Source organism: Eublepharis macularius, chromosome 11 (assembly GCF_028583425.1).
Source record: "Eublepharis macularius isolate TG4126 chromosome 11, MPM_Emac_v1.0, whole genome shotgun sequence".
NCBI classification, from domain to species: domain Eukaryota; kingdom Metazoa; phylum Chordata; class Lepidosauria; order Squamata; family Eublepharidae; genus Eublepharis; species Eublepharis macularius.
In genome coordinates, this window is record NC_072800.1 from 93,074,625 (window position 1) to 93,101,970 (window position 27,346).

A 27,346-nucleotide genomic window follows, 5' to 3' on the forward strand; every position below is an offset into this window, starting at 1 on the left:
CCCAGACATTCACAGCCGTGGCTCCCACACTGAGGGATGGGTTTCTTCGATTGGGCAGGAGCCGGGCAAATAAAGACCTGCAGGGCCGTGCCTTCGGCTAAGTTGATTAGTTAGCAAGGGCAGAAGATCTGGAGGAGGGCAGGACAGCAGGGGCTCAGGAAGGTTTCTGTGGGCGGCTGCTTTGCAGGGTGAGCTGAGCCGAGACCCAGTGGCTCGGGCAGCACCACAGCATCTGCTTGGCTCTGGTCCAGACAGTGGCCATACGTCCCCTTGGCTGAGTCAAGACCAAAAAGTTACCAGGGCTGCTGGTCTCCTTCTTGCTTGTGGGCCACTTTTAACATCTCAACTGCATATTGAATTGAAGGTGTTTTATTGTATTGCATTATTGACTATGTGAGCTTCATTTATTCACTCCATCTCTACGCTGCCTTTCTCCACAGTAGAAAAGAGTCCAGTATAACCTTTAAGACTAACCAACTTTACTGTAGCATAAGTTTTCAAGAATCACAGTTCTCTTCATCAGATACATGGAGGGGCATGGAGGGGCACCCTCCATGCATCTGACGAAGAGAGCTGTGGTTCTCGAAAGCTTATGCTACAGTAAAGTTGGCTAGTCTTAAAGGTGCTACTGGACTCTTTTCTATTTTGCTACTACAGACTAACACGGCCAACTCCTCTGGATCTTTCTCCACAGTAGGGACCTAAATGGGCTTACATCGTTCTTCTCTCCTACACGTCATCCTCACAACAATCCTGTGAGGTAGCTCGGGCTGAGCATATGTGATGGGCCCAAGAGCACATGGTGAGCTTCAATTGTAGACCTGGGACTCAAAACTTGTTCTTCCAGACCCTAGTCTGACGCTTTAGCCACTTCACTGTGCTGGCCTGTGAGCTGCCTTGGGCCCTTTTAATGAATAATAATACCTGTTTGCTTTAAATAATAATAAAGATCATGCCTAATAGTTGTCAAGAGCCCTATCTTTCATAATTGTCCACGGTGTGTGTGTGTGTGGGTGTGTGTGTGGGAGTGTGTGTGTGTGTGTGTGTGAGAGAGAGAGAGAGAGAGAGAACTTTACACCAGGCATGCTTAACTTGTGAAACTCACTGCCACAGGATGTGTGGATGGACCACTATAACTATTTAAATAGATCCAGAGGAGTTAGCTGTGTTAGTCTGTAGTAGCAAAATCAAAAAGAGCCTAGTAGCACCTATAAGACTAACCAATTTTATTGTAGCATAAGCTTTCGAGAATCACAGTTCTCTTCATCAGATGCATGGAGGGGCACCCTCCATGCATCTGACGAAGAGAACTGTGATTCTCGAAAGCTTATGCTACAATAAAATTGGTTAGTCTTAAAGATGCTACTGGGCTCTTTTTGATTTTATTTAAATAGAATGACTGCATTAATGACAGCGGGCTTTAAGGGGGTCATGGGGGAAATTGGCCAAACTCCCGAAGGAAAAGTCCGCTGACGGCTGTCGGCCACAATGGCCCCTCCAGGGCCAGAGCCAGAATTCCTCTGATTACGGGGGGGGGGGGGGGGGTTGCTAGCCGGCTCTGGGGCAGCCGAGCCCGCGAGGCGCCCCACCCTCCGGGCCACCCCGAAGCAGCCCCTGCCCGCCCACTCCCTCCGTCCCTCCCTCTTGCGCACGCCCGTTCCCCGGCCTGGAGGGCGAGGCAGGGCGGAGGGAGGAGAGGCCGCCGCTCCCCGCGCCCCACACGCCCCTGGGAGGAGCCGGCGAGGCGAGAGCGGCGCCGAGGCGCTCCTCCGCAGCCGCTCGCCAGCCCTCGCCGCAGCCTCCAGCCCGGGAAGCCAGCCCAGCCCAGCCGGCCGGCTTTGCAGCTCGCCCGCCCGCCCGCCCGCCGGCGAAGGGGGCACCGCGGGGCCGCTTCGGCGCGGGCTTCGGCGAAGACCCAGGCGGAGGCGCCGCGTTCCCAGCGCGCTGCGGCGACCGGGTCAGCTGGGCGTGCCGAGAAGCGCTCCTGCCTCGGGCGAGAGCGGGCGAGAGAGCGCGCCTTCGCGCCGGAGAGGCCGGGCGGAGAGGGGCGAGGAAGGCGCGGGGCTCCCTCCGGGCAGCGGGCAGAAGAACGCCGCCGGCGCCGCTGCCATGAAACTGGCCGCGGCTCCCTGTCCGGGCCGCCTGCTGGCGCTTCTCCAGCTCCTGGCCGCCAAGGTGAGTCGCGTCCCGTCCCGTCCCGTCCCGCCCCGCCGCACGCGCCTTCGACGCGGTTTGGATGCGGGGACGGCGAGGCTGGGCCGGAGGGCTGGGAGCGGAGCGGAGCGAGCGCAGCCCAGCCGAGCCCGCGCCTCTTCCCTTGCCAGCAATGGGGGGCGTGCCGCCGAGCCCTGCGCCTGCCGACACTGGAGTAAGCGCCCTCCTCGAGCTCCGCGGGATTGCTCCCGCTTGCCAGAGCGCTTCGGTTAGGTTGTGTCTCCTTGTTGCGTGACTTTAAGACTGGGCGAGGAGTTTGACTGTGATAAGGAGTCTAACTAGCAGCTCCATTCTAAACAGATCCAGAAGAGTTAACCGTGGGTAGTCTGTAGTTGCAAAATAGTAAAGAGTCCAGTAGCACCTTTAAGGCTAACCAACTTTCTTTCATCTGATGAAGAGAACTGCGATTCTCGAAAGCTTATGCTACAATAAAGTTGGTTAGTCTTAAAGGTGCTACTGGACTCTTTTTGATTTTGCTACTACAGACTAACACTTCTAACTCCTCTGCAACTTTCTTGTAGCATAAACTTTCGAGAACCACAACTCTATTGGTCAGATGCATCTGACGAAGAGAGCTGTGGTTCTCGAAAGCTTATGTTACAGTAAAGTTGTTTAGTCTTAAAGGTGCTACTGGACTCTTTACTATTCTAAACAGAGTTACTCCCGTTTAAGCACATGGGTTTAGACTGGAGTAACTCTGTTTAGGATTTTCTAAACGTAGACTCTTGCAAGATTATTCAAAAAGGCTTTTTACTGGGATAGGAGGGCTGTATTGTAGGGAGGGGGTCTCAGATGCTTCACTAACAAGTTAGGGACCAGATGTTGTCTTCTGTACAATCTGTTGCTTTAAATATGTGTTCCTATGTGCTACCTGTGCTTCATGTTATCTAATGTCAGTCCTAGAATTATGTTCTGTTTCAGCAATTCTTCAACTCTGTATTGGGTTCTTTCTAATGCGATGTCTTTGTAAACTTGTATTTATTTCTTTAAGGTATTGCTTATGGAAATGTCCTTGATATTGACTGTACTAATCTCACGCTGTGTAATCCACTTTGAGTCTCAGTGAGAAAGGCGGACTATAAAGGGCATAAATTAAAAAAAAATTCCAGTGGTTGCGGACTTGAATGGAGTTGGAGCTCAGCCCCAGAAGGAGGGATAAGAGTAGCAGCGTGCCTCTGAGGATATACAGAGTGCATTGCCATAACCGCAAGCAACTTCCATGGTGTCAGAGTCTGGCTTTCTGGCAACCTTCTTCCCCAGCCCGTATCTCAGTAGAAACCAAACAATGGTTAAGGGCTCCGAATAGTACCTTCCCATTGCACAAATGCTGGTGCATCCTCAGGAGGTCCTGTTTGGGCCTGAGTTCAAGTTCTGTGTGCATCCATAGGGTGGCCTTGGGCTTCAGCTTTCATATGAGGCTGAGAGCAACTTAATTGTCCCCAGTCCACTGACCTGTTTAAAGTTTTGCACCTCTGAAGGATTCTGGGTGTGACATTGGATAGAGGATGGTTAGAGTAGCAAAAAATGGAAACAGGACTGTGCAAGACTGCCGGTGTGCTTCCCTAAGATTTTAATAATATTCATATTTTAATAATGTGGAATATACATATATTGTGTGTTATGTGCCCTCAAGTCGCCTCTGACCTATGGCGACCCTATGAATGAGAGACCTCCAAAACGTTCTATCCTTAACAGACTTGCTCAGATCCTGCAAACTGGAGGACGTGGCTTCTTTTATTGAGTCCAGCCATCTCCTTTTAGGTCTTCCTTTTTTCCTACTGCCTTCCACTTTTCCCAGCGTTACTGACTTTTCCAGAGAATATAATCTTCGCATGATTATTCATATTATATATGAATAATATTTTCACCCCCACACACTGTCTTCCAAGTAGGTTAAAACAGCATACATGATTCCTCCTTATTTTATTATCACAACTATCTTGCAAAGTAGGCCAGGATGAAAGCATGTGACTGGCCTCAAGAGGAAACAGATTTGAACCCTGGTCTGTCTTATAACTCATGTTAGCTTGCAACCTTAATGCACCGCCCGCCCCCGCCACCACATACACATTTTTTAAATTTTATGCCCAAATCCCTTGGGGCAAAATGCAAAGAGGAGGGATGCCCCCCCCCCTTGGTGGTGGTTGTCATTTAATAGCAGCTGTTTATTTCAGTTCATACTGCTTTTGAGAGTAGTAGATCTTGTAATCTAGTTTTGTTTAATTTTTTTAACATGTCGTTGGGCAGCAGTTGTAAAGAGGAGGGGGAAGGGAAGAAAAGGGGATTCCACATCAAAGAAGTGTGGAATAAGAGAAGTTCAAGGGAAACAAAGGACAGATGTGACCCCCCCCCCACACACACACACATACGCACCAAGTTCAAATGGGCCATAATCACTCTTGGACTCAGTTCTCCTTCTGCAAAATGATAATAGAAGTTAACTTACCTCACAGGGGCGCATAGTGCCATCTTAGTGGGATCTTTAGTTGTTGTGGATTTTCCGGGCTGTATAGCGGTGGTCTTGGCATTGTAGTTCCTGGCATTTCGCCAGCAGCTGTCACTGGCATCTTCAGAGGTGTAGCGCCGAAAGACAGAATTCTCTCAGTGTCAATGTGTGAATTCTCTCACGCATTCTGTCTTTTGGTGCTACACCTCTGAAGATGCCAGTCACAGCTGCTGGTGAAACGTCAGGAACTACAATGCCAAGACCACGGCCACACAGCCCGGAAAATCCACAACAACTAATGTTCTCCAGCCCTTCGACAATATATTAGTGAGATCTGTTCAGCCAGGCGTACTCCCAATAAAGTGTTTATAGGATTGCACTGTCAATTAGGTAAAGAGGGGGAGGAGGCACTCTTTTTGCATCCAGTCAGCAACATTCCTGTTTCTTGGAAGGAGGCCCCATTGAATAATCTTGCAACACCTTAAAGACAAACAGATTTTTTTATTCCAGCATAAGCATTCATGGACCAGAGCCCACTTCTTCATTGCAGCCCCCAAAACAGGCTCTATTCCACGAAAAGGAGTGCTGAAGTGCAACTTTGTTTGTCTTTAAGATGCCACAGGGCTCCTGTGGATTTTTGCAGCCCCGTTTTGGAAATGCAAAACCAAATCAAGCTATAGAAGCAATAATTCATATCTGAACGCCAATGCTACAGGCAGAGCAAAAAACAATTCCATTTCCCAGCAATTTTCTATCCTTGGACTTGCACTTAAGATGCTGAGAGAGGGCTTTGCATTTTTTTTAAGCAGCCAATTAAACAGGAATTTTAGGACGCCATCCTGTGCAGGGATGTGGCATCCTAAACCCATTGACCTCAATGGACTTAAAAAGATGTAACTCTGTTTAGGACAGTATTGTTAGAAGCAGCGAAATTATTCTTGGAAAGGTGGAATATAAATATTTTAAATAAATAAAAGTTGCCCTCCTTCTTTCGAATCCCTTGCTGATTTCTGTGAACACGTTGCTGCTTTCACAGAGAGTGTATGTCTATGACTCAAAGTATGGTGGGGGAAGAGGAATGCCAATTTAAAAAGCATTTTGCAATGTCTAGTTTTAAACAAAGCCTGATTGCTGTCGACAAGACCAGAACCAGTGGCAGTTGTCACAGACTTTCGGCCTTAGGCATCTTTTTGTTTCTTTTTTGGGTCTCTTTGCTTTCTCAGTATATTGGATTATTGCTAGAAGTACCACCCCTCTTCTTTGGGGATGCATTTTGGAAAAAACCCATCATTTTCTTGCTGATTCATATTAAACAGTGTTTGGAGGAGGGAGTGTGGAAGACATGCATTTTAGTAAAAATTTCATTTTAAAAAATGTCCTCAATTTTGGAGGGTGGAAGGAAGTAATAACTTTTAAAAAAAAGTCTGACAGCATTTTCTAGACTTCTAGAGCTGGACAATTCATAGCATGCTGCTCAATGCTCTGGGAAGTTCTCTAACATAAGCACAGCTCCCACCTATTTCCACTGGGCTTGTGCAGGAGAACTTCTCACCGGATTCAGCTGCGTGTGAGGTTGTTGTCAGAGTATCTGAAATATAGGATGGCTGCATGGACTTTGCCTTCCTCAGATTTCCAAATTCAGATTTTTCTCATTGACATCTGTTTTGTAAATAAACCCTGAACGCAGGACTGCAAGGATCACAGCTCTACATGGTTGTAGATCCAGAGGAGTTAGCCGTATTACTCTGTAGTAGCAAAATAGTAAAGAGTCGAGTAGCACCTTTAAGACTAACCAACTTTATTGTAGCATAAGCTTTCGAGAACCACAGTTCTCTTCATCAGATGCAACTTTATTGTAGCATAAGCTTTCGAGAACAACAGCTCTCTTCGTCAGATGCATCTGTTGAAGAGAGCTGTTGTTCGCAAAAGCTTATGCTACAATCAAATTGCATTTGACGATGAGAGCTGTGGTTCTCAAAAGCTTATCCTTCAATAAAGTTGCATCTGACGAAGAGAGCTGTGGCTCTCAAAAGCTTATCCTTCATTAAAGTTGGTTAGTCTTAAAGGTGCTACTGGACTCTTTACTATTTAGCTCTACATGCTCAGCCTTTCCTGCCATTCCTAGGCACCTGTCACAGGGCGAGACCGACCGCCAACAGTTTTGTCTGCCTGCTAGTTTCTTTTCCAGGCCTTCCTAACCCTATGGGATGTACAAAAATCTATCAACAAGGTTTTTTTATGTCTCACTGTTGACATTGTTATGCATTCAGGATAGTTTTATGCCTAGAAAAATGTAATTAGTTTCAGTGTCATCCAAGAATACAGTTTAATTCTGTCCTTCCTCTAAGGAGTTTAGAACGGTGTACGTGGTTCTCCTCTCCTGCATTTTATCTTCACAGTAATAATGTGATGCCCTTAGGCTTAGTGTGAGTGGTCCAAGTTACCTTCCAAAGCAGGGTGAGGATTAGAACCCAAGACTCAGCACTCTAATCACTGCTCCACACCCTACACTTCCTGTAAGTGGCATTGTTTCTGTAATGACAATTGCACCTATATACCACTCTTCTAGACAGATTAGTGCCCCACTCAGCAGTGAACAAGGTCAGTGTTGATATTATCCCCCCACCCCACCCCACACAGCTGGGGCTGAGAGGAGTGGCTTTCCCAAGGCTCCTAGCGGGAGTCGAACCAGCAGAGTGCTGATTCACAGTCCAACCACTTAGCAACGATGCTGCAGCATTATCAAAAATATGTCTAGCCCTCATGGCTGGGAGGAAAGCTGGATTCTGCAAACTTTGAGGGTGGGATATAAATAATAATCAAATTGTGCAAACCTTCTTAATTCTTATTTGCATAATTTAAGAGTTGCTCTAACAAAGATTTATCAACTCTGAGTATAAGGCATAATGGATTTTTTTTTATTATTCCTTTGCACATTCTACGGTTTGCACTGGATTTCCAGATAATTTTTTTGTAAATTAATGGTACCTAATGAAACATCAAAAGAGCCTGCTTGTACTCTTCTCCCATTGCAGCTGCAGAATTCTCTTCTAGAAAGCCTTTGCATGCACACAACTCCAAGGTATCCTCAGCCACTTGTGCATCTGAAGGGTATTTTGTCCTAAAGTCCCAGGAGGCAGGTTAAAGGGGTGGAGGGGGGGGGGTAAAAGGCTGACCAGGCCTTGCTAGGTTTAGTAAGCACTCTAGTTGGAGGCCACTCTCTTATCAGTCACACCCATCTGTGACACTGGAGACAGGTCAGTTCACTGGACTGGAAGTGCTAAAAATCAAAGACCTGGCAAGAGCCGATGACTGGTTCATGCAACCACGTCAAGCAGTTTGTGACAACCAGTCACGCTGTGAATAGGTCATCCCAGGTACAGCTTTCTCATATCACATTGCACTGAATACTTTTCCAGCTTCCCTCTTCCGAACAGGGTCTCCTGTAGGTGCCAGCCGGCACATGGGTGAAATCAACAGCAGCCCGTTCACAGGCTTTCTCTGTGGTGGCCCCCGCCCTATGGAACGGCCTGCCTGAGAAGGTCAGGAGAGCCCCCACGCTCCTGGTTTTTTTGAAAACCATGCAAAACCAAATTATTCAAAAAGGCTTTTATATTGTAGCAAGCAGGTCTCAGATCCTTCGCTAATGAGTTAGGGACCATAGTCTTCACCACCATGTTGCCTTACATACTCTCTGTTGCTTTAAGTATGTGCTCCTACGGGCTACCTGTTCTTCAGATATGATCCTTCTGGGTAGTTATATGTTGTCTAATGTCAGTCCCAGAATTGCTTATTATGTTCTGTTTCAGCATTTCTTCAACTCTGTATTGGATTCTTGCTAATGTTATGTCTTTGTAAACTTATGTTTATTTACCCTATGGCATTGCTTATGGAAATGTCCTTGATATTGACGGTACTAATCTCTCACTGAAAGAGCCCCGTGGCGCAGGGTGGTAAGCGGCAGTACTGCAGTCCAAGCTCTGCTCACGACCTGAGTTCGATCCCGGTGGAAGCCAGGTTCAGGTAGCCGGCTCAAGGTTGACTCAGCCTTCCATCCTTCCGGGGTCGGTAAAATGAGGACCCAGTTTCCTGGGGGTGAAGTGTAGATGACTGGGGAGGGCAATGGCAAACCACCCCGTAACAAAAAGTCTGCCATGACGTCCCCCCATGGGTCAGTGATGACTCGGTGCTTGCACCTTTATCTTTTTAAATCGCACACTGTGTAATCCGTTTTGAATCTCCATGAGAAAGGCAGACTATAAATAAATTAAAAATAAATAAATAGTTAGTAGCCATTGCTGGATCCATCCTCCATGAATTTGTTCAATCCTCCTTTTAAAACGATTTACATATTCCGCCCTGAGTACCCCCTTGAGCTTTTTATTAAAAATGGAGAGGGTCCAAGAAAGATTTAAAAGGAATAAACAGGGCAAACAAATCTATAACAACAAGGACCCTGGAGGGGCAGCCCCTCTGTCTCCCTCCCACCCACCCACCCACCCACCCCGTTCCGTGGAGCATTAGTCACTGCTCTGCGTATCTTGAGAGAAGAGTGGGCTAAAAAGCCACAGGGCTGTGTGAACCAGCCTTGGGATTCTTGGGGCTGCGTGCCACTTCGATGCAAAATGCAGTCATCCACACAGCCCTTCCTTCCTTGGACTTCATTGCCCTCTCCAGGAGCATTCCTAAACAGGCCCTTCAAAAGACATTGTCTTTCTTCCATGGGAAAGCTCACTCCGGAAGCTCTGCCAGCCAAGCAGCCTTTCGCCAAATTGCCTCTGTGGGATAGAGGGACTGGGCCCAGAATCCAGCACCTTGAGAAAGCAATAGGCAGGCTCCTAGCCCTTAAAGTGGTGCATCGTGCATAGTCAAGACAGTTTCCGGTGGGTAGCCGTGTTGGTCTGCAATAGAACGGGAAGACTGGAGTCCAGTGGCACCTTAAAGACCAACAAGGTTTCCCAGGTATGCGCTTTCAAGAGTCAGGCTCACAAAGGGACTAAAATCTTGAATGTATAACTAAGTTGCCCTGACCTGGATAGCCCAGGTGAGCCTCATCTTGTCAGGTCTCAGAAGCTAAGCAGGGTCAGCTTTGGTTAATGATTGGATGGGAGACCTCCAACAAAGACCAGGCAATGGCAAACCACCTCTCTTAGTCTCTTGCCATGAAAACCCAACCAGGGGTCGCCATAAATCAACTATGACTTGCGGGCAGGATTTCTTTCATAACTAAGTTGCAGAGTTCACGATCCCATAATGAAGCGATGATCCTTAACTTCTTCAAAGAAAGAGAAAAGGATTAGATAGCTTCATGGAACATAAGTTTTATCAATATTATTATTTATTTGCACATATTTGTACCCCGCCTTTCTGCCCTCAACAGGGCCACCAAGGTAGCTAAGAAATTAAACGCATGCATGATAAAATCCACATCTTAAAAACCATTTAAACCAACTAAAACGCATCATTAAAAGAATTAAAACCAGAACTAAATACACGTACAAAAATGTAGACATGACAGTGGTTTAGTGATGATAGGTCAATGGATCTTCCAAGTACTGAAGCAGTATATCCCTGAATGCTAGATGTGGGGAAGAGGCAGCTGAGTAAGAACATTGCCTCCACAGTCTGCTTATGAGATTTTCAGAGGCAGCAAGAAACCACTTGGGAGTTATCCAGCAGGAGGTATTTCTTTTGTAAAGGAGGAGGTCTCTGTAGCATTTCCAGTTTGAGGGGAACTATTCAGCCTCCTGCATAGCCCCACCCCATGACTAAAGGGGGGAATATGAAAAAGGATACAACATATGCAAATTTTGCACACCTCATTTGGTCCCGAAATGTGATGGGTTTTTTTTGTCTTTTGTACAAACAGTGAAACGTCCAGTAGCACCTTTAAGACTAACCAACTTTATTGTAGCATAAGCTTTCGAGAACCACAGCTCTCTTCATCAGATGCATCTGACGATGCATCTGATGAAGAGAGCTGTGATTCTCGAAAGCTTATGCCACAATAAAGTTGGTTAGTCTTAAAGGTGCTACTGGACTCTTTACTATTTTGCAATTACAAACTAACGCAGCTAACTTCTCTGGATCTATGACCATGGAAAGTACAGACAATCTACTCTAGCATTTAGATCACTGGACTTTGACAGAAAAAGAAAAATACAGTGTTAGATCTTGAGTCATTGGAAAGTCTCTTTAGCAATTTTCCTCCTGCGGTCAGCAATTTTCCTTGATATGTGTTGGATCTCTCCCTCCCAACAGAGGTTTGGACCAAAGGATTCCAAGTCTCTGCACTTATTTCTCTCTCCTTCCTTGGCTGTAGCACTTCCTGGTAATTCGCATCTGTGAATGAACCCCCCCCCCCATGAATTCATACTGCTCTCTGTTTCTTCCACGGGGCGGGCATTCTAACATTCTGCTCTCAGTCCTGAATTACTGGAATAAATCAACAAAGAAGAGCATTGTTTGTAAAACTATCTGAATTTTGCACCTGGGAGGCAGTATGGTCTAGTGGAAAGACACTGGACCGATCATACGTGAGCCGTCTGTCAGATACATACTTATCCTGCCGTTCCTGCAATGAGCTCAGGAATGCATGCATGGACCATCCTTCCTCATTTTATTTTCACAACTCTGTGAGATAAGTTAGGCTGAGAGTGAGTGATGGATCAAGGTCACTGGGTGAGTTTCATGGCATAGCCCACATCCGACTCCAACCATTACACAATACTGTCGCTTTTCAATATACCACCTACCTTTGGAAATGACCCGAGCCTCCAGAGTGGGTGGCCAGAGGCCAATCAGCTCCAACCCAGCCTCAGTTTTTCTCATCTGTAAAATGGGACTGCAGTAGGACCTCTGACCAGCTTGTTGTGACTGTGGATATTCTGAGGACACGTTCCTTCAGGCTTTAAAGCTTGTGCCACAAAACTCCTAGCCGGTCCTAGAAAAGAGATGCTCTCTGCACCTCTTCACAGGTTCATGGCTGAGGTCTGGCTCAGATTAAGCCTCCACAATAGTCTGTGTGTGAGAAAGAAGATGGCTGACATAATTCCAGCGTTCATTCATTCAGTATTTCCAGGGAGTTTCATGTCAGGATTAATGCGGAACACATTTTTCCTGGTCTGGTATTAACATTTTTACCCTGCCAGCTCCTGCAATTATGTGGTCAGACCATATAAAAGCTGTCTTTATCCCCCCATACTTCCTGGGGAAGGTAATTAACATTGCATGGCTAAATATTTTCTATTCTTATTAGCTGTGACTTTGAGCTGAGGGGGATTTTTCTTTCGAGGGAACAGCAAGGGGGGAGGAAATATTTAATGAATGTTTTGTGGCGGGGCTGCATTTCTTGTTTTTATACAAAAATGCTTGGGGCTGAACATAGATTGGGGGGGGGATACTGACATGGCCTCCTAGAGCAAAATAGTGGTTCTTGCATGAACACACATGAAGCCGCCTTATACTGAAGCAGACCCTTGGTCCATCAAGGCCAGAATTGCTTACTCAGTTTGGCAGCAGCTTTCCAAAGTCTCAGATGGAGGTCTTTCACATTATGTACTCTCTGATATTTTACAACTGGAGATCGTGGGAATTGAACTTGGGACCTATAGCATGCAAAGCAGATGTTTTACCACACTGAGCCATGATGCCAACTCTTACTATAACCTGTATTCTCCCATCCAGAATTATCTCTCTCAGCACAATATCGTTGTTCTGAGAATGACCACATATGCAACTCTGACCTCCTGCGGGAAAGAGAGGTAAAAAGCCAATTGGTATACTGGCTAAGAGCAGCAGGACTCTAATCTGGAGAGCCAGGTTTGATTCCCCACTGCTCTGCTTGAAGCCAGCTGGGTGGACCTTGGGTCAGTCACTTAGGAGTGGCAGGACTCTAATCCGGAGAGCCAGGTTTGATTCCCCACTGCTCTGCTTGAAGCTAGCTGCGTAAACTTGGGTCAGTCACAGCTCTTCCAGAGCTCTCTCAGCCTCATTGCACAGGGTGATTGTCGTGAGGATAATAATAACGCACTTTGTAAACCGCTCTGAGTGAGCATGAAGTGTCCTGAAGGGCAGTATATAAATCAAATGTTGTTCTTATTATAAAACATTCAAATGAAAGTGACCCATTGTCAAAAGCTCTTTTCTCTCTGCCGTCTGGGGTATGGCGACTGGGGAGACCTAGGCTGACAGTCAGTGGGTGCACTTGGACCAGTCAAACTGTCTTTCACAGCCTATTGTGAGAGTTATACATGCTGCTCTGAGCGCTTTGGAGAATGGGTGGGATAAAGAGGTGATAAATAAAAACATACATATCTTCTGCAATATTCTATCCTGCTGAGGCTCCTGTAGAAAAGGGAATGCTAATAAACTAACCTCGGGAATTTCCTTTTTTGTTAAGTGGTTCGGCTGCGAATCAGCACTCTACTGGTTCGAATCCCACTACCGCCATGAGTTCAGCAGGTGGCCCCAGCTCCCTAGCTGTACTGTAGGGATAATAATAACACTAACTTGTTCACTGCACTGGGTAAGATACTAATCTGTCTAGAAGAGTGGTATATAAGTGCTGCTATTATTTATTTATTTTCAAGGAAATTAGGGTCGGGGCAAATGGAGCAGCAGGCTGTTCTACTGCCTTAGAAAGGGGAGAAATAGATGATTTTCTTTCTGCCTGGCTGGGGCACCTTGAAAATTGAGGCTTCTGGGATGGAGAGCATGTCCATGTACCCCAGTACTAGTAAACTCTGCTTGCTCCCCCCCCATTTCAAAGTGGAAGAATGCAGAATTCCGCCACCTCTTTCTACCTAAATGGGCAGATCAGCTCTGATCATCCGTGAGCCGTCAAATGGACAGACAGATCTTAACTGGCCATCCTTGGTCATTCTCATAATGTAAATAAAAAGCAGGTTCCAAATGAAAGGCCTCCGCACGTGCAGCCTGAGTTTATGCAGGTTTACTCAGATGTAAGTCCCGCTGTGTGCAATGGAATTTGTGTTGTACTATGTCCTCTGCATCAAAAATGGACAGTTGCTGATTCCAATGTGGGAAATTCCTTGCGATGTAGAGGCAATGCCTAGGGAAGACAGTTTTGGAAAGAAAGGGGGCTTGGCAGGGGGTTTCCCACCCCAAACCATCCCTATAAACTACCTGAGCTTTATAGGGAAGCTTCTCCCGCCCACCAGTTCCCCCCAATATTGTGTGAAAAGGATCAGAAAGAACACACACCTATGGCTTGATTCCATATAAAGCACCCCTGAGCTCTCAAGTTACTGCCTTTTAGAAATGGAAATTAACCAGTGGTAGCTCATTCATACGTCCTGCAAGCTGTTCTTTAACAAGGAGTGAACACACATCTGAGCAGAGGCCCCTCCTTTGATCAGATGCAGAAATTTGGCTTCCTTGGGCTGTTCTTAGAACTAGTTATCACTTGTCAGATGCTTATTTAAACTAGAGGCTCACCATCTTTAGACCAAGGAGGAGGCCGCATGGGAGGAAAGTCTTTTGATAATAGAATTTGAGATAGGGGCGAGAGGAATTATCAGTGAAATCCTAAGCAGTTACTCCAGTCTAAGACCATTGTTTTCAATGGGCTTAAACTGGAGTAACTCTGCCTAGGATTTCACTGTATGTATCATGAGAGGTGCCAGTTTTTAAAATTGGTATTGGAGCAATTAAACAGGATTCCAGGGTTCTCTTTTAAAGACTGACAATATGTACCTTCCCTGCGTCAAAGATCATTTCAACACATCTTGCTGCATGATGAACTCTGACTCACAAAAGCTTAGCCTGGTAAAAGTTTTGTTATTCTTCAGGGCAAGGCTTTTTTTTCTGGGAAAAGAGGTGGTGGAACTCAGTGGTGGAACTGAAGACCGCACAATGACGTCATTTTGGGTCAGCTGGAACAAGGGGGGAGTTCTTTAAAGTTTAAATTGCCCTCGGTGAAAATGGTCACATGGCTGGTGGCCCTGCCCCCTGATCTCCAGAGAGAGGGGAGTTTAGCTTGCCCTCCCCGCAGCTCGGCAGTGCAGAGGGCAAGCTAAACTCCCTTCTGTCTGGAGATCAGGGGGGGGGGGCCACCGGCCATGTGATCATTTTTAAACGGTGCCGGAACTCCGTTCCACCACGTTCCTGCTGGAAAAAAACCCTGCTTCAGGGTACCAACTGGGTCCTCTTTAATTCTACTGCAACAGACTAACACAGCTGTCCTTCCTTCTGAAATTGTTTAAGAGGTGGAACTGTATGCAAAAACTTTCTATTCACTTATGCCGAGAAGTTGAAAAAAACCCCAACGTCCAGTTTTTCAATCTGTGGGAAAAGTGCAATAACTTTAAAAAAAATCAAACTGGCACTGCCCCTCCCCTCATCTGTTTGCACTCCTAAAGGTAACTCAAACCACCCTGCATATCCGAATCTCGGCATAAATCCCGGTTGCTCTGCTCATTTACAGTGCATCTTGCGGCCGTGTAATTATTTGCCTACATCACAGGGTTATGGTAGGGATAAGTCTAAAACCTGAATTTAAATGACAGTTCTGTATGCTTTAAAATATCAATGTACCAATCAAATAGTGGCCATTTCTACACACGTTGAATAATGCACTTTCAATGCACTTTAGCAATCCTTTGGAAGTGGATTTTTTGTTCCACACATGGGCTGCTTCCACACACGTTGGATAATGCACTTTCAATGCTCTTTAGTGATCATTTGGAACTGGGTTTTCATGTGTGGAACACAAAATCAATTTCTAAAGGATAACTAAAGTGCACTGAAAGTGCATTATCCAACGTGTGTGGAAACAGCCAGTAGTGTTATCTACAGTATTCTGGCACAACTGCTTCTTCTCTACTGAACAGCTAGGCTTGAACAAGGTGCTCGTATTTTCCTCCCGCTCTCATTCCACTAAAGCATTACTACTGGCCCCAAACAGACACACCCCATTTGTCCAAAACTCAGGTTGCAGGTTGAGCCTATTGGAGGGGAAGCAAGCCAAGGTGTATACAAGTTCATTTGCATAATGTGTTCTGTGGCCAAAATCTGGGATTTCTTGGCACAGAGTCTGCAAATCCTTGGCTCAGATTACAGACAGTGCTGGTTGCACCCTGTCTGACTGTTTGCCCCTTTAATTATCCTTATGTACTTAAAAAGAAAGGGTTCAGAGCGCAAACATGCGTACCCCCAAAGCCTTTGCTCCCAGTCCTACCTGTATGTGACTGATTGAGTTTTTGCACCCTGAGCAACTTGGAGAAAGGGTGGGATGGCTAATAATTACCCTGCCAGGTGGCTCAGTTATCTTCTCTTCCAAAAATGCTGGGGGCAGTGGGGAAGGGGGTTAACTAAAGTTTACCTGCTTCAGAGGAGCAATAATGGCTTGGCTTAAGCTACCTAGGGAGGTAAGGGTTTAACCAGGGACCTCCAAGGGGCCATTTTTGGCTGCTGTGCTATGCCTACAGCGCAAACCAGATACAGCACAGAGCAGAGATGGATTTATGCGCAAGCCAAGTAAGCGACAGTTTAGGGCCTCGGGTTATGAAGGGTTTCAGGTGGGTTACCGTGTTGGCCTGTAGTAGAAAGATTCAGGTCCAGCAGCACCTGAAGGGGCCTGTAAATAAAGGCTAAAACCTAAAGGGAATAAATTACCATTTGGGGGAGTAATGCTATGGGGCTGTTGAAACATGGCATCGTTTTTAAAAAAATATTGGTTTTCAAATAGATAGCAAATTGAGTAGAAAAAAAGGAGGAAATAAGAACAGAAAGAGAGTATAGTTAGAAAAGTTTAGGGCCTCCGCAGGTCTTAATCCAGCCCTGGTTTCGAAGCCCCAGCTGCAAATGTCACCCTTGCTGTGAATCTGGGCAGCCTCAAGCAAGCATCTGTCTCTCAGCACCATCCGCACAATGCGCTATCTGAGAATAATACTACAGAGCTACCTTACAGGGCTGTTGTAAAGAATATTGCCTGTGAAAAGGTGAAGCAAAGTTTGAACCCTCTGCTTGGATGGCAGCATTGCAGAAATGCTGCACTATCCTTCGGTGTTGATCCAGCCCGCTCCAGGGATCTTGGAGCGCAGCCCATTACGTGGGCGGAACAAAGTGTCTCCGACTGAGCAGCTGGCAGCTCCGTGGGGTCCTCCCTCCCTCCCCGTCTGACTCCTCCCCATTCACTTTTGCTCGGGGCGTGTTCACTGAAAGCTGCCAAATGGTTGCAGATTTTGAAGCTTCCTTGGCAGAGATTTCCATCTTCATGACCCAGTTGAGTTCTTCCTCTCCCTAAGCAATTGATTTCTGTTCACAAAGTCTAGCAGACTTCATTAGATCCAGAGGAGTTAGCCATGTTAGTCTGTAGTTACAAAACAGTAGAGTCCAGTAGCACCTTTAAGACTAACTAACATTGTTGTAGCATAAGCTTTCGAGAACCACAGCTCTCTTCGTTAGATGCATCTGACGAAGAGAGCTGTGGTTCTCGAAAGCCTATGCTACAATAAAGTTGCATCTGATGAGGAGAGCTGTGGTTCTCGAAAGCTTACGCTACAATAAAGTTGCATCTGACAAAGAGAGCTGTGGTTCTCGAAAGCTTATGCTACAATAAAGTTGCATCTGACGAAGAGAGCTGTGGTTCTCGAAAGCTTATGCTACAATAAAGTTGCATCTGACGAAGAGAGCTGTGGTTCTCGAAAGCTTATGCTACAATAAAGTTGCATCTGACGAAGAGAGCTGTGGTTCTCGAAAGCTTATGCTACAATAAAGTTGGTTAGTCTTAAAGGTGCTACTGGACTCTTTACTATTTTGCAGACTTCGTTAAGCTCTCCCCAGCAAATTCACATACTTGGACTTAACCCTCCAGAGAATAATGTGTGAAGTTTGTACCCCAATGGGAAAGGAAGAAGAGACAGTATTTGGAGTCTGCGCTGACTTGGTTCCTCAGCTCTGTTTTGTGCTGGGATTCTCTGGATCGAGAAGCCACAATGGATTCTGGCACTACTGTATAATCAGGTGACCGATTTAAATAGCAAGACAGGCGCGATCACCTGTGGGGCCTTACCTTGGACTGGGAAAGAGTCAGCTTTCTTTGCCATGCAACGTGCAGATCGCTCAGCCATCCCCGTATCCCAAACCTCTGAAGCTCTGGTTGGTTGCTGTCTCCCACCCCAATTTTTGTTTCTGTCTCCCACCTTGATTAAGAATGAAAGAGCTACTTTGCTGGACCCATTCAAAAGGTCTATCTAGCCCAGTTTCCTGTTTCCAGCAATGGACAGCTGATTTGTTTGTCCCCAATATGATAACAAGTGGATGGCCCCAATAAGAACTACGGCCTTAGTGTTTCTGGATTAATTAACTTGAACTTCGGTAGGAAAGGTACTTTATGTCAGAACAAGCCTGCTAGTTTGAACCCCATTCAAATCAAGTTACAAATGCCCGGCCAGGTTTTCCTTGCATCGATATATAGTCTTTGCCACTTTCCTTGCAATCCTACAGATACAATCAGCCAGTCACTTAAATCACAAACGCAGTTACTGCTTGGCCACATTGATCTAAGAACGAGGTCGAAGACGACTCCATTTGTGCTCATAAACTTAATGGCAGAAAATCGCAAATGTGGTCCTGTGGCCAGAGGCATGTATTCATGGTGCATCTTCTCAAAGCTCATTTTTTACTATGAAATAATTTGGCAGAAGCCAGCAGTGAGCTCAGTCGGTGCACCCACTTGTTTTTTGAGACTGGGTAGGGGGATACCATTCAAAGGGCCTTGTGGGCATATTCCCTTCCAGTGGACTAACTGGGCAAGTTTGGCCATAAACACAGGCTTACTGGTACCTTGCCCTGTGTCTGCACAGGGGGCAAGTTCTCCCGATGTCTATTGGCAACTGGGACTAAAGAGCATCTCTTCCCTAAAGCTAAGACCCAAACCCACGTTTCTTCCCCCTCGAGCCCCGGAGGCATCCTCTTTGCCTCTACAAGGAGTGCCCATTCAAAACCATCCACTCCCATTTTTAGCAGACTTGTGCGGAACCTACCAATATATTGTGATTGGCCCTGCTTCTGTGGCAGCCGTTTTGTGGTGGTGCCTGCTCATTAAAGTGCCCACAGGCTCAACAAAGTTTATTTTAGGGTGGCCAGCCTCCAGGTGGTGGCTGGAGATCTCCCATCATTACAACTGCTCCCCAGATTATGGAGATCAATTCCCTTGGAGAAATTGGTGGGTTTGGACCGTGGATTCTATGGCATTATAACCCACCGAGATCCCTCCCCTCTCCAAACCCCACCCTCTACAGGCTCCACCCCCCAGTCTCCAGGAATTTCCCAACCTGGAGCTGGCAACTGTCGTTTATTTACTTTGTTGGTACTCAAGATCCAAACTGGCTTACGTTGTTCACCTGTTCCCCATTTTAGACTCAAACCAACCCTCTGAGGGCCAAGCTACACATGACGAATGACACTTGAATGGCAAGTGTATTTCTCCCTGTTCACTTGCTCTCCACTCAATCCACTTGCCGTTCAAGTGTCCTTCGTCATGTGTAGCTTGGCCCTGAGATAGGTTAGGCTGAGAGCGTGACTGGCCCAAGGTCTCACCCAGCAGGCTTCTATGGCAGAATGGGGATAACAACAACAACAACAACAACAACATTTGATTTATATACCGCCTTTCAGGATGACTTAACACCCACTCAGAGCGGTTTACAAAGTATGTCATTATTCGAATCTGGGTCTCATATCCTAGTCCAACACTCTAACCGCTGTATCACACTGGCTGTCAATGAATGAACCTGGGCGATCCTCAGGCTTGCAAACTCCTTCCTCCCCGTTTCCTCTTCTCACACAGGGTAAGAGACAGTGTGGTGTAATGGTTGGAGTGTCAGACTGGGAAAGGTCAGTCTCTATCAGCCGACACCACCTCACAGCGTTCTTGTGAGGACTGGAGAGCTAGGTACATTGCCCCATGTTCCTTAGCCTGGAAAAGTAAGATAAAAATGTGATAAGTTCTTTCTAGGATGGCAGTAAACCACAGGGCTCCATCCCCTCTGATCCTGCAAATTATGGTTTGCACTTTCCGTTCCTATCACAATTCCAAAGGAAAATCAGATCAGAATCCTCATTTGCTAAGGGAAACAAAACCCAGAAAACTGATTGCCAGAGAGACAGAAAATGCTCTTTGCGGGAGGAGGCTCTCCCAGGTTTATTCGTGTAGGGGCAACCCGTGATCAACTTTTGCCGAGTTTCTAGTGATCATGGAGATACTGGATGATGTGCGGGAAGCAGGCACAAGCGGAAGGGTCTGCAGAACTCAGTGCAGGGCAGTTTGGGTGGTAAGGGAATCGATCCCAAGTCCTGGATGCTGCAGAAACTCAGTGGACCTGACTGAGAATTGAGCGTGCAAAGTGTGGCTCACAATTCAGGTTTGTTGAACTTGCAGTGACCTGTAAGCCATGGGGCAAATTCCTCTTTCCCACCCCCTCCTTCGAGAAACACCTTGCAAGACCTCCCGAGTCTAGCCTACGGACAAGGCCAGGATTAATCATTATGCTAAACAGATGATAGCTCAGGGCTCCCAGGCTGTGATAGATCTAGCTAAAGGCCTGCTGCTCTGATGGGGTTATGAGTGCCTTTCTTACACCGTCTGGTTGCCCCGGGCTAACGTGCTCTGCTCTCAAAGCTGGGCTTTTAAACCTGCTTTGCCAGGCAAGAGGAAGGACCATTTCCCCAGATGTAAAGCGGTGGTAGCTCCCACAGTAAACCAGCTGTGAGGCCAGCAGCTGGAGTCACTGGCGGTCACCTGGGAACCCTATTTTCCAGGTGTGCAGGGGCCCATTTCAGAGCAGGGATGGAGCCCTGTGGCAGGCAGAGAGATGGAGTTTAAGCTTCTTCCCCCCCCCCACACACACACCTGTATGCCATTGGCCTAACCTGAAAAGGCCCAAGGAGCAGAAGGCGGATCCACCGAGCCATTTCAGGTCAAGAAAAGGCTGCGAGGGGGTCAGACCAGTCAATAACGTATCGCGCAGTTCGTTCCTGAGGCCCAAAATAGAGGTTTGCTTTCTGAAAGAGTTGGGTACGGGTTCCAGGTCTAGGGATGGCTATTTAAAAATAAACCACAGCCCATTTGGGCTCAGAATGCCTCCGTGAAAGAGGAAAGAGCCGGGGGAAGGCAGGAACCTTTTATTTTTAAAGACCCATGCCCTACAGCTGCTGCGAGGCTGCTGGGAATTCGAAGTAGGTCCAGAAAACCCGGATCCTACTCTTGAAAAAAGCAAGTGTCTAGTTTGGCCCTGAGCTGCATGGCGAAGGAGGGATTTGAACCTGAGATAGCCAGGTGTGCTGTGCTAATACTCAGGCCACTCTGTTGCCAGGTCGAGGCTGGGAAATTCCTGGAGATTTGGGGGGTGGAGCCTGTAGAGGGTGGGGCTTGGGGAGGGGAGGGGCCTCAGAGGGGTATAATGCCACAGTGTTCACCCTTCAAAGCAGCCATTTTCTCCAGGGGAACTGATCTCTGTTGCCTGGAGACCAGCTGTAATTCTGAGAAATCTCCAGCTACCACCTGGAGACTAGCAACCCGATGCTACATTAATATTCTAGAGCATGGCCATCTATGAAGGGTCCAGAGAGCCGTGACACCCTCCTAGAATAGTGACTGGAAACATAAGGAGCCAAAAGATGGCCCTTTGTGAATTAAGTTGGGAGGGGATTCCGAACCTCCGGTTCAAGGGCTACAAAATACTGGTTCTCCCACCCCAAACACTGTTTCTTTCAGCCTTCCTTTCCTCATGTCGGAGTCCAGAAGACCTGTTAAACTAGTGCTGCGTTTTAAGAATGCCACGGGAGAGGGTGCGGCCTCCTCTGAGTCCCTTTGTGTGTGGTGCGGCGGCGGAGTTCCCCTCTGGGTTGGAAAGCCACACACCAAGCTGCTGTTAAAGCGGGAGCCCTTTTATGTGTGCATCTCGGGGCGCTTGGCATCCATTAATGAATTGAGCCCCTCCAAAGCAGCCTTGCAGGAGGAACAATTCTGGTCACGGCGGCAGGGAAGAAAATTATATTGTAGTGCTGGGAAAGGTGCAGGAAACCTGAATGATCCAGGGTTGAAGCCCCTTCACTAAGGCATCTGTGACTTTTAAATGTGGAGGGAAAGATAGTTAAGAGCAGGGCTTTTTTTCAGCTGGTATCCAGTGGAACGGAGTTCCGACACCTCTCGAAAATGGTCACATGGCTGGTGGCCCCGGCCCCTGATCTCCAGGCAGAGGGGAGTTTAGATCGCCCTCCGCACATTTTCGCTGAGGGTGATTTAAACTTTAAAAAACTCCCCCTTGTTCTGGCTGACCCAAAGTGACGCCACTGCGCGGTCCCAGGAATGTGTGCACTCTTTGCGCATGTGGTACCAGGGGCACCACCTCCCGCCAGGAGTTGCCCCCTGTGCTGGCAACCCACTGAGTTCCACCACCTCTTTTCCCAGAAAAAAAGCCCTGCTTAAGAGGGGTGTTATAGAATCAGGCATGACATCGAGAAAGGATAGGAACTCGAGCTACCCGATAGGAAACTGAGCTACTATGCTGCGGGAAATTGAGCTGTAAGAATACTGCTGATTTTGCAGAAGAGTTAAATTAATGTGTCAGTGATCAAGAGTTTTCAAAACTAGCATTAACACATGCTAGCAGGCTCGTTGCCAACCGACAGGAGCATCAGACAACCACGAATACAGCACTCTGCATACATCCTCCTGAAACAAAAGGAGAATATAAAGTCTTTTATCAGTACGGACTGTATTATGGACTTTTTCGGGCTTTGAGTTTTACACAGACTCTTGGATATGAACAGATGAAAATCTTTGTGTTATGATTTATGTGAATTTGGCTTCAGTGCATTTAATTTCATATGCAGGATATTATTAATTGTATGAATTTTCTGAACCCCTTGTGTATTTGGCCTCCTTGCAGTCCTAGGTGATTGCTCGTATATTGTGATTTAATTGGAGACCTCCATCTTTTGTTTGGTTTATGACATGGAGAAAACCTGGGCGGGGGGGGGCAGGCTTTTTCTTCCACCGTACAAGAACTTGGGAGCGTTCATGTGAAGTCGATGGGCAAAAGCAACTGCTTCTTTACTCAGGAGTTAAACTCTGGAATTCCTGTCAAGAGGACGTGGTAAGAGCCACAATCAACAGAGGGTGGACTCTATGACATTATACTCTGAAGCATCCCCTCCCCTCCCCAAAGCCCACCTTCCTCAGGCTCTAACACACACACACACACAAATCTCCAGAAATTTCCCAAACCAGAGATGGCACCCCTGTTTCCGAAGCCTCGGTCTTTTGTATTTCCCATCTGATGAATGATGAGAATACAAGTCGCGCCCGGCGTCTTGTTCCCGTCAGTGGCTGGTTAGATGCCTTTGGGAAGCCAACCAGTTCCACCTGCTGTTTATCTAGTGCCCAGGGGTAGAATGCCTTTGTACGTGGAAGTTCAATTCAGCTATGATGGCCAGCAGTTCTCTGTGAAGTTGCAAAGCCGTCTTCCTGTTTTCCTGACGTCTCTCCAGCGTGCAAGATGAACAAGGGCCCAGTGAACCAAAGGTTAACAGTCGGAATCCGAACACCTGGTTGTTAGGGTTTTTTTTTTAAAGCTGCAAACAGGATGGGTCGGAGAGGCAGGGCAACCTGTCTGGGCCTCCTTTGCTCCAACAGAGCCGCCTTCTGTCTGCACGGTTCTCTAAAGCATGGAGGGAAAAGTCTCCCTGGAGCACCCCCCCTCCCCCCCAGTAGAATCCTCCCGTCTTGCTTTCCTGCTCTGCCTCTTAAAGATGGCTTTGTGATAATTAACTATCTCCAGATGCAGCAAGGGGAAGCCTCTTGGCCTGGGGGGCGGGGGGGGGGACACTGTTAGAGAGCAGGCTCCTCTTCCACGGAGATGCAACCAGGCTGAGGAATGGGGTGGGGGGGCGGAGGGATGCAACAATTTTTTCAAATGCAAGGATCATATGGTTTGTTGTAACTTGATCGTCTCCCTGCAAAGGAGCTGGGAGTGACAGCAGGGCTGGTTTAAAGGGCTTAATGAGAACAGGGCTTTGGGCTCTGGACAGGGGAAGGGGGGGCGAGGGGGGGATGGCTGGTTCTACAGTGCAAGGCACACAGGGCTGGTTTGTTCCTTTGGCCCAGGATCTAACAGCTGGGACAGAGAAGGCTTCTGCCCTTTCCAGCTGTGGACCTCCTTCTCATGTGCCGTCTCCTTTCGTGCTTCTAAGCTGGATTCCTCAGCAGATGGGGAGACGGCACATGGAGGGCCCCCCCTTCTTGTACAAGAGGTGTTTCGGTGTGTGACATGCCTGCATTCCAAAGGTTATTAATAGAGACCCTCCTGGGTGGAGGCTTAGCCCGGAGGAAGAAGAAGGCCACAGTCTAGGGCCGGGGGAGGGGGGAATTGCAGCTTGCTCCCAGGACCATGCTGGAAGGGGCGAGGTACCTTTCTCTCCTGGGAGCAGGGCCCAATCTCAGACAGAAACTAAGTGCAGGATAGGTACAAATAACATAGCTACATAAATGATGCGTACAGCCGTGCCTTTGAGCCTTGCTGTTTTCATGGCTCGGATACGGGACTTGTCATAATGGATGTACTTGAACATGGGCAGAGTGCCTTTTCCTCACCACTAAAGCAACCACCATCTATCACCTTTGTGGAAGGGGGAGCCTTCTTCTGTACGGCTAGTTCCGTCTGCATGTTTTTCGGGGAGGGACCATGGCTCAAGGGTAGCGCCCTTGGTTTGCATGAAGAAGGCCCTGGGCTCTGTCCCTGGCATCTCCTGAGAAAGGTAAGAGGAGCTCATGGGGAAACCCCTGTCCTTAGAGAGCTGCTTCCAGCCAGGCAGCATAAGGATGTAGCATCATGTATTCATGTGCTAACACCTGTTCATCCCCACCTGTGAGCAAAAGGCTTGGTCCAAGGCTACCCGCTTAGTCTATTGACCTGGGCCTTTGAATTCTGGTCTTTAGCATTCATAACAACAGGTTCTGTGTTCTCTGGAGAATCGACGACAGAGGGGTGACATGATAGAGGTTTACAAGATGATGCATGGGATAGAGAAGGTAGAGAAAGAAGTATTTTTCTCCCTTTCTCACAATACAAGAACTCGTGTGGGCACTCAATGAAATTGCTGAGCAGTCGGGTTAGAACAGATAAAATGAAGTACTTCTTCACCGAAAGGATGATTAACACATGGAATTCACTGCCTCAGGAGGTGGTGGCAGCTTCAAGAGGGGATGGATAAACATATGGAGCAGAGGTCCGTCAGTGGCTATTAGCCACAAGGTACAGATGGATCTCTCTGTCTAGGGCAGTGATGCTCTGTATTCTTGGTGTTTGGGGGGCAATCAGTGGGAGGGCTTCTCGTGTCCCTTCCCCACTGGCAGACCTCTTGTGGACACCTGGTTTTTTGGCCAGTGTGTGACACAGAGTGTTGGACTGCAGGGGCCGTTGGCCTGATCCAACATGGCTTCTCTTACCTTCTTATGTTAGGGTCTGCAGGTAGCCTCGTTGCCCAGCAAGTTCCAAAAATGTGTAATATTTACAAAACGGTGTGCACGCTTTCAGGCTCTGTACAACTTAAGGCTTAGAGTTGCCAGCTCTGAGTAGGGGGCCTGGGCAGTGAACCCCCTTTGGAGAGGCAAACAGAGGTCAGCTCCCCAAAGGCAGCCCCAGAGAGAGGGAGAAGAAGAGGCAACAGGAGTGGGGTGGGGGAGGAGAAAAGGGACTCGATTCAGGGCAAGGAAGCGAAGAGCAGGGAGAAGCAGGCGAGCTGCAGGGGCCGTGAGCAGCAGAACCGGCTGTCTGCCCAAGTGGCCGATCGGGACAGCCCAAGGAGAAGGATCTTCCTGCCCCACTGTTGCTCTGGAAGGGTCCAGGGCTAGTGGAAGACGCCCTTGCTGGGCTGGCCGAGCTGCTGGGGTTTAGCTTTGCTCGCTCCTGGCTGCCAGCTGCCCTCCAGGAACCTTCCCACTAGGTTAAATGGCCAGTCAGCTCTAAATGGGGCCAGGAGTGCAATGGTTTGGAGGGGGGCTCGTTGCTTAGTATACAACTGGTCGTATTTTGCTGGCTGCGCCGCCTGCCCTGGATGCTACCAGCTGCTATTTTTTCCGTGCCCATATCCTGCCTCCGTTTCCTGATTCAAACAATCGAGGGCTGTTGCACCTTGGCGTGTGCCTGGAGAGCAATTTCCCCTGGCTTGGGCTGTCTGGCTGATTCCTTGCGTGGGAAAGAGATGCTCGGCCCTTTATGCCCTTCCCAAGACTCAAATTCTGGGAAACCGGGTCAGGATGGTCCCGGCTGGATCCAGGTTGGAGCAGGAAGAAGAGCCGAGCGAGGCAGGGCTGTGGTCCCATGTCCGGAAGCTTGCTGAAATGGCCCACAAGCTTCCTAAGGCTTCCTGAGGATGCCTTTAAGGACACAAGAACATTAGAAGAGCCCTGCTGGATCAGCGCAGTGGTCCATCCATTCCAGCATCCTGTCTCACTCAGTGGCCAACCAGTTACTCTGGAGGGCCAATGGCAGGGCATAGCATCCGAGGACTTCCCCCAATGGTGCCCCCCTCCCTGGCACTGGTAGTCAGAAGTTGACTGCCTCCGAATGCGGAGGGTCCCTTCAGTCATCTTGGCTAGTAGCCACTGGATAGACCTGTCCGTTTATGGGAGGCTAAGCGGAGCCCAGTTGTTTTGGGAGTTAGGGTTGCCAGCCCCAGGTTGGGGAAATCCTAGAGATTTGGAGGGTGGAGCCTAGAGATGGTGGGATTGGGGGAGGGGAGGGACCTGCACAAGGTATATTGTCATAGAGTCCACCATCCAAAGCAGACAGTCAGTTAGCCTTTATTGGCATCAGTCAGCAAAATATACACAATACAAAATACATAGAAAAACAAGGTTATTTCTGGAACCACTTCTGATGGAATTTTATAGCCATACAGAGAAACATTGCTACTTTCTTGGTGGTTTTAGGCAGGGAGTCATTCAGAAGGCAATATTTATTTGGTTGTTGTAGATCTCTGAGAGATCTCTGTCTTTTGGTGCTACACCTCTGAAGATGCCAGCCACAGCTGCTGGCAAAACGTCAGGAACTATAATGCCAAGACCACGGCAATACAGCCCGGAAAATCCACAACAACCATCGTTCTACGGCCGTGAAAGCCTTCGACAATATATCAATATTTATTTATTTATTTTGAATTGTATCCTGCCCTCCCCACAAATGGGCTCAGGGCGACTCACATCATCATTAAAACACAATAAATTAATAGTGCTGTGTGCGGTGCCACATTGGTGGCAGGGTGCACAGTAGGGGTGTTAATACATATTATAATGACAATAGTATATTTGATAGAATATATGTTTAAAAGAAATAGAATATGTTTAAACTAAGACTTTTGTTATATATTATATTATATCATACTGGTCTATATTGAGGGGTATAAGATTTATACTATATTGATAGTATAATTGATGGATGTATATTATACTGATAGAATATTTGATAGTATAATTGATAGACGCATGCTATATTGATAGGATATTTGATATATATGATAGAATACCTGGAAAAAAAATTAGAATGTGCTTAGACTAAGGGAATTATCAAGTAATAAGAGGGGGTAAGGGTTGGAAAGCTGTTGGAAGTCGATAGAGAGGGGGGAGGAAAAGGGTGGGGGATAGGGTTAATTAGATAT

General features: G+C 47.4%; 1 protein-coding gene across 1 annotated transcript in view; it reads left to right on the plus strand.

Moving 5' to 3' along the window:
* Positions 1 to 1,797: 1,797 nt before the first annotated feature.
* Positions 1,798 to 27,346, plus strand: part of LOC129337684 (tumor necrosis factor receptor superfamily member 16-like) — a 49,519-nt gene continuing 23,970 nt past the window's right edge. Inside the window, exon 1 of the mRNA XM_054991588.1 lies at positions 1,798 to 2,175. Coding sequence (XP_054847563.1) covers positions 2,110 to 2,175 — 66 coding nt within the window. The 5' untranslated portion in view covers positions 1,798 to 2,109. The remainder of the gene's footprint in view (positions 2,176 to 27,346) is intronic.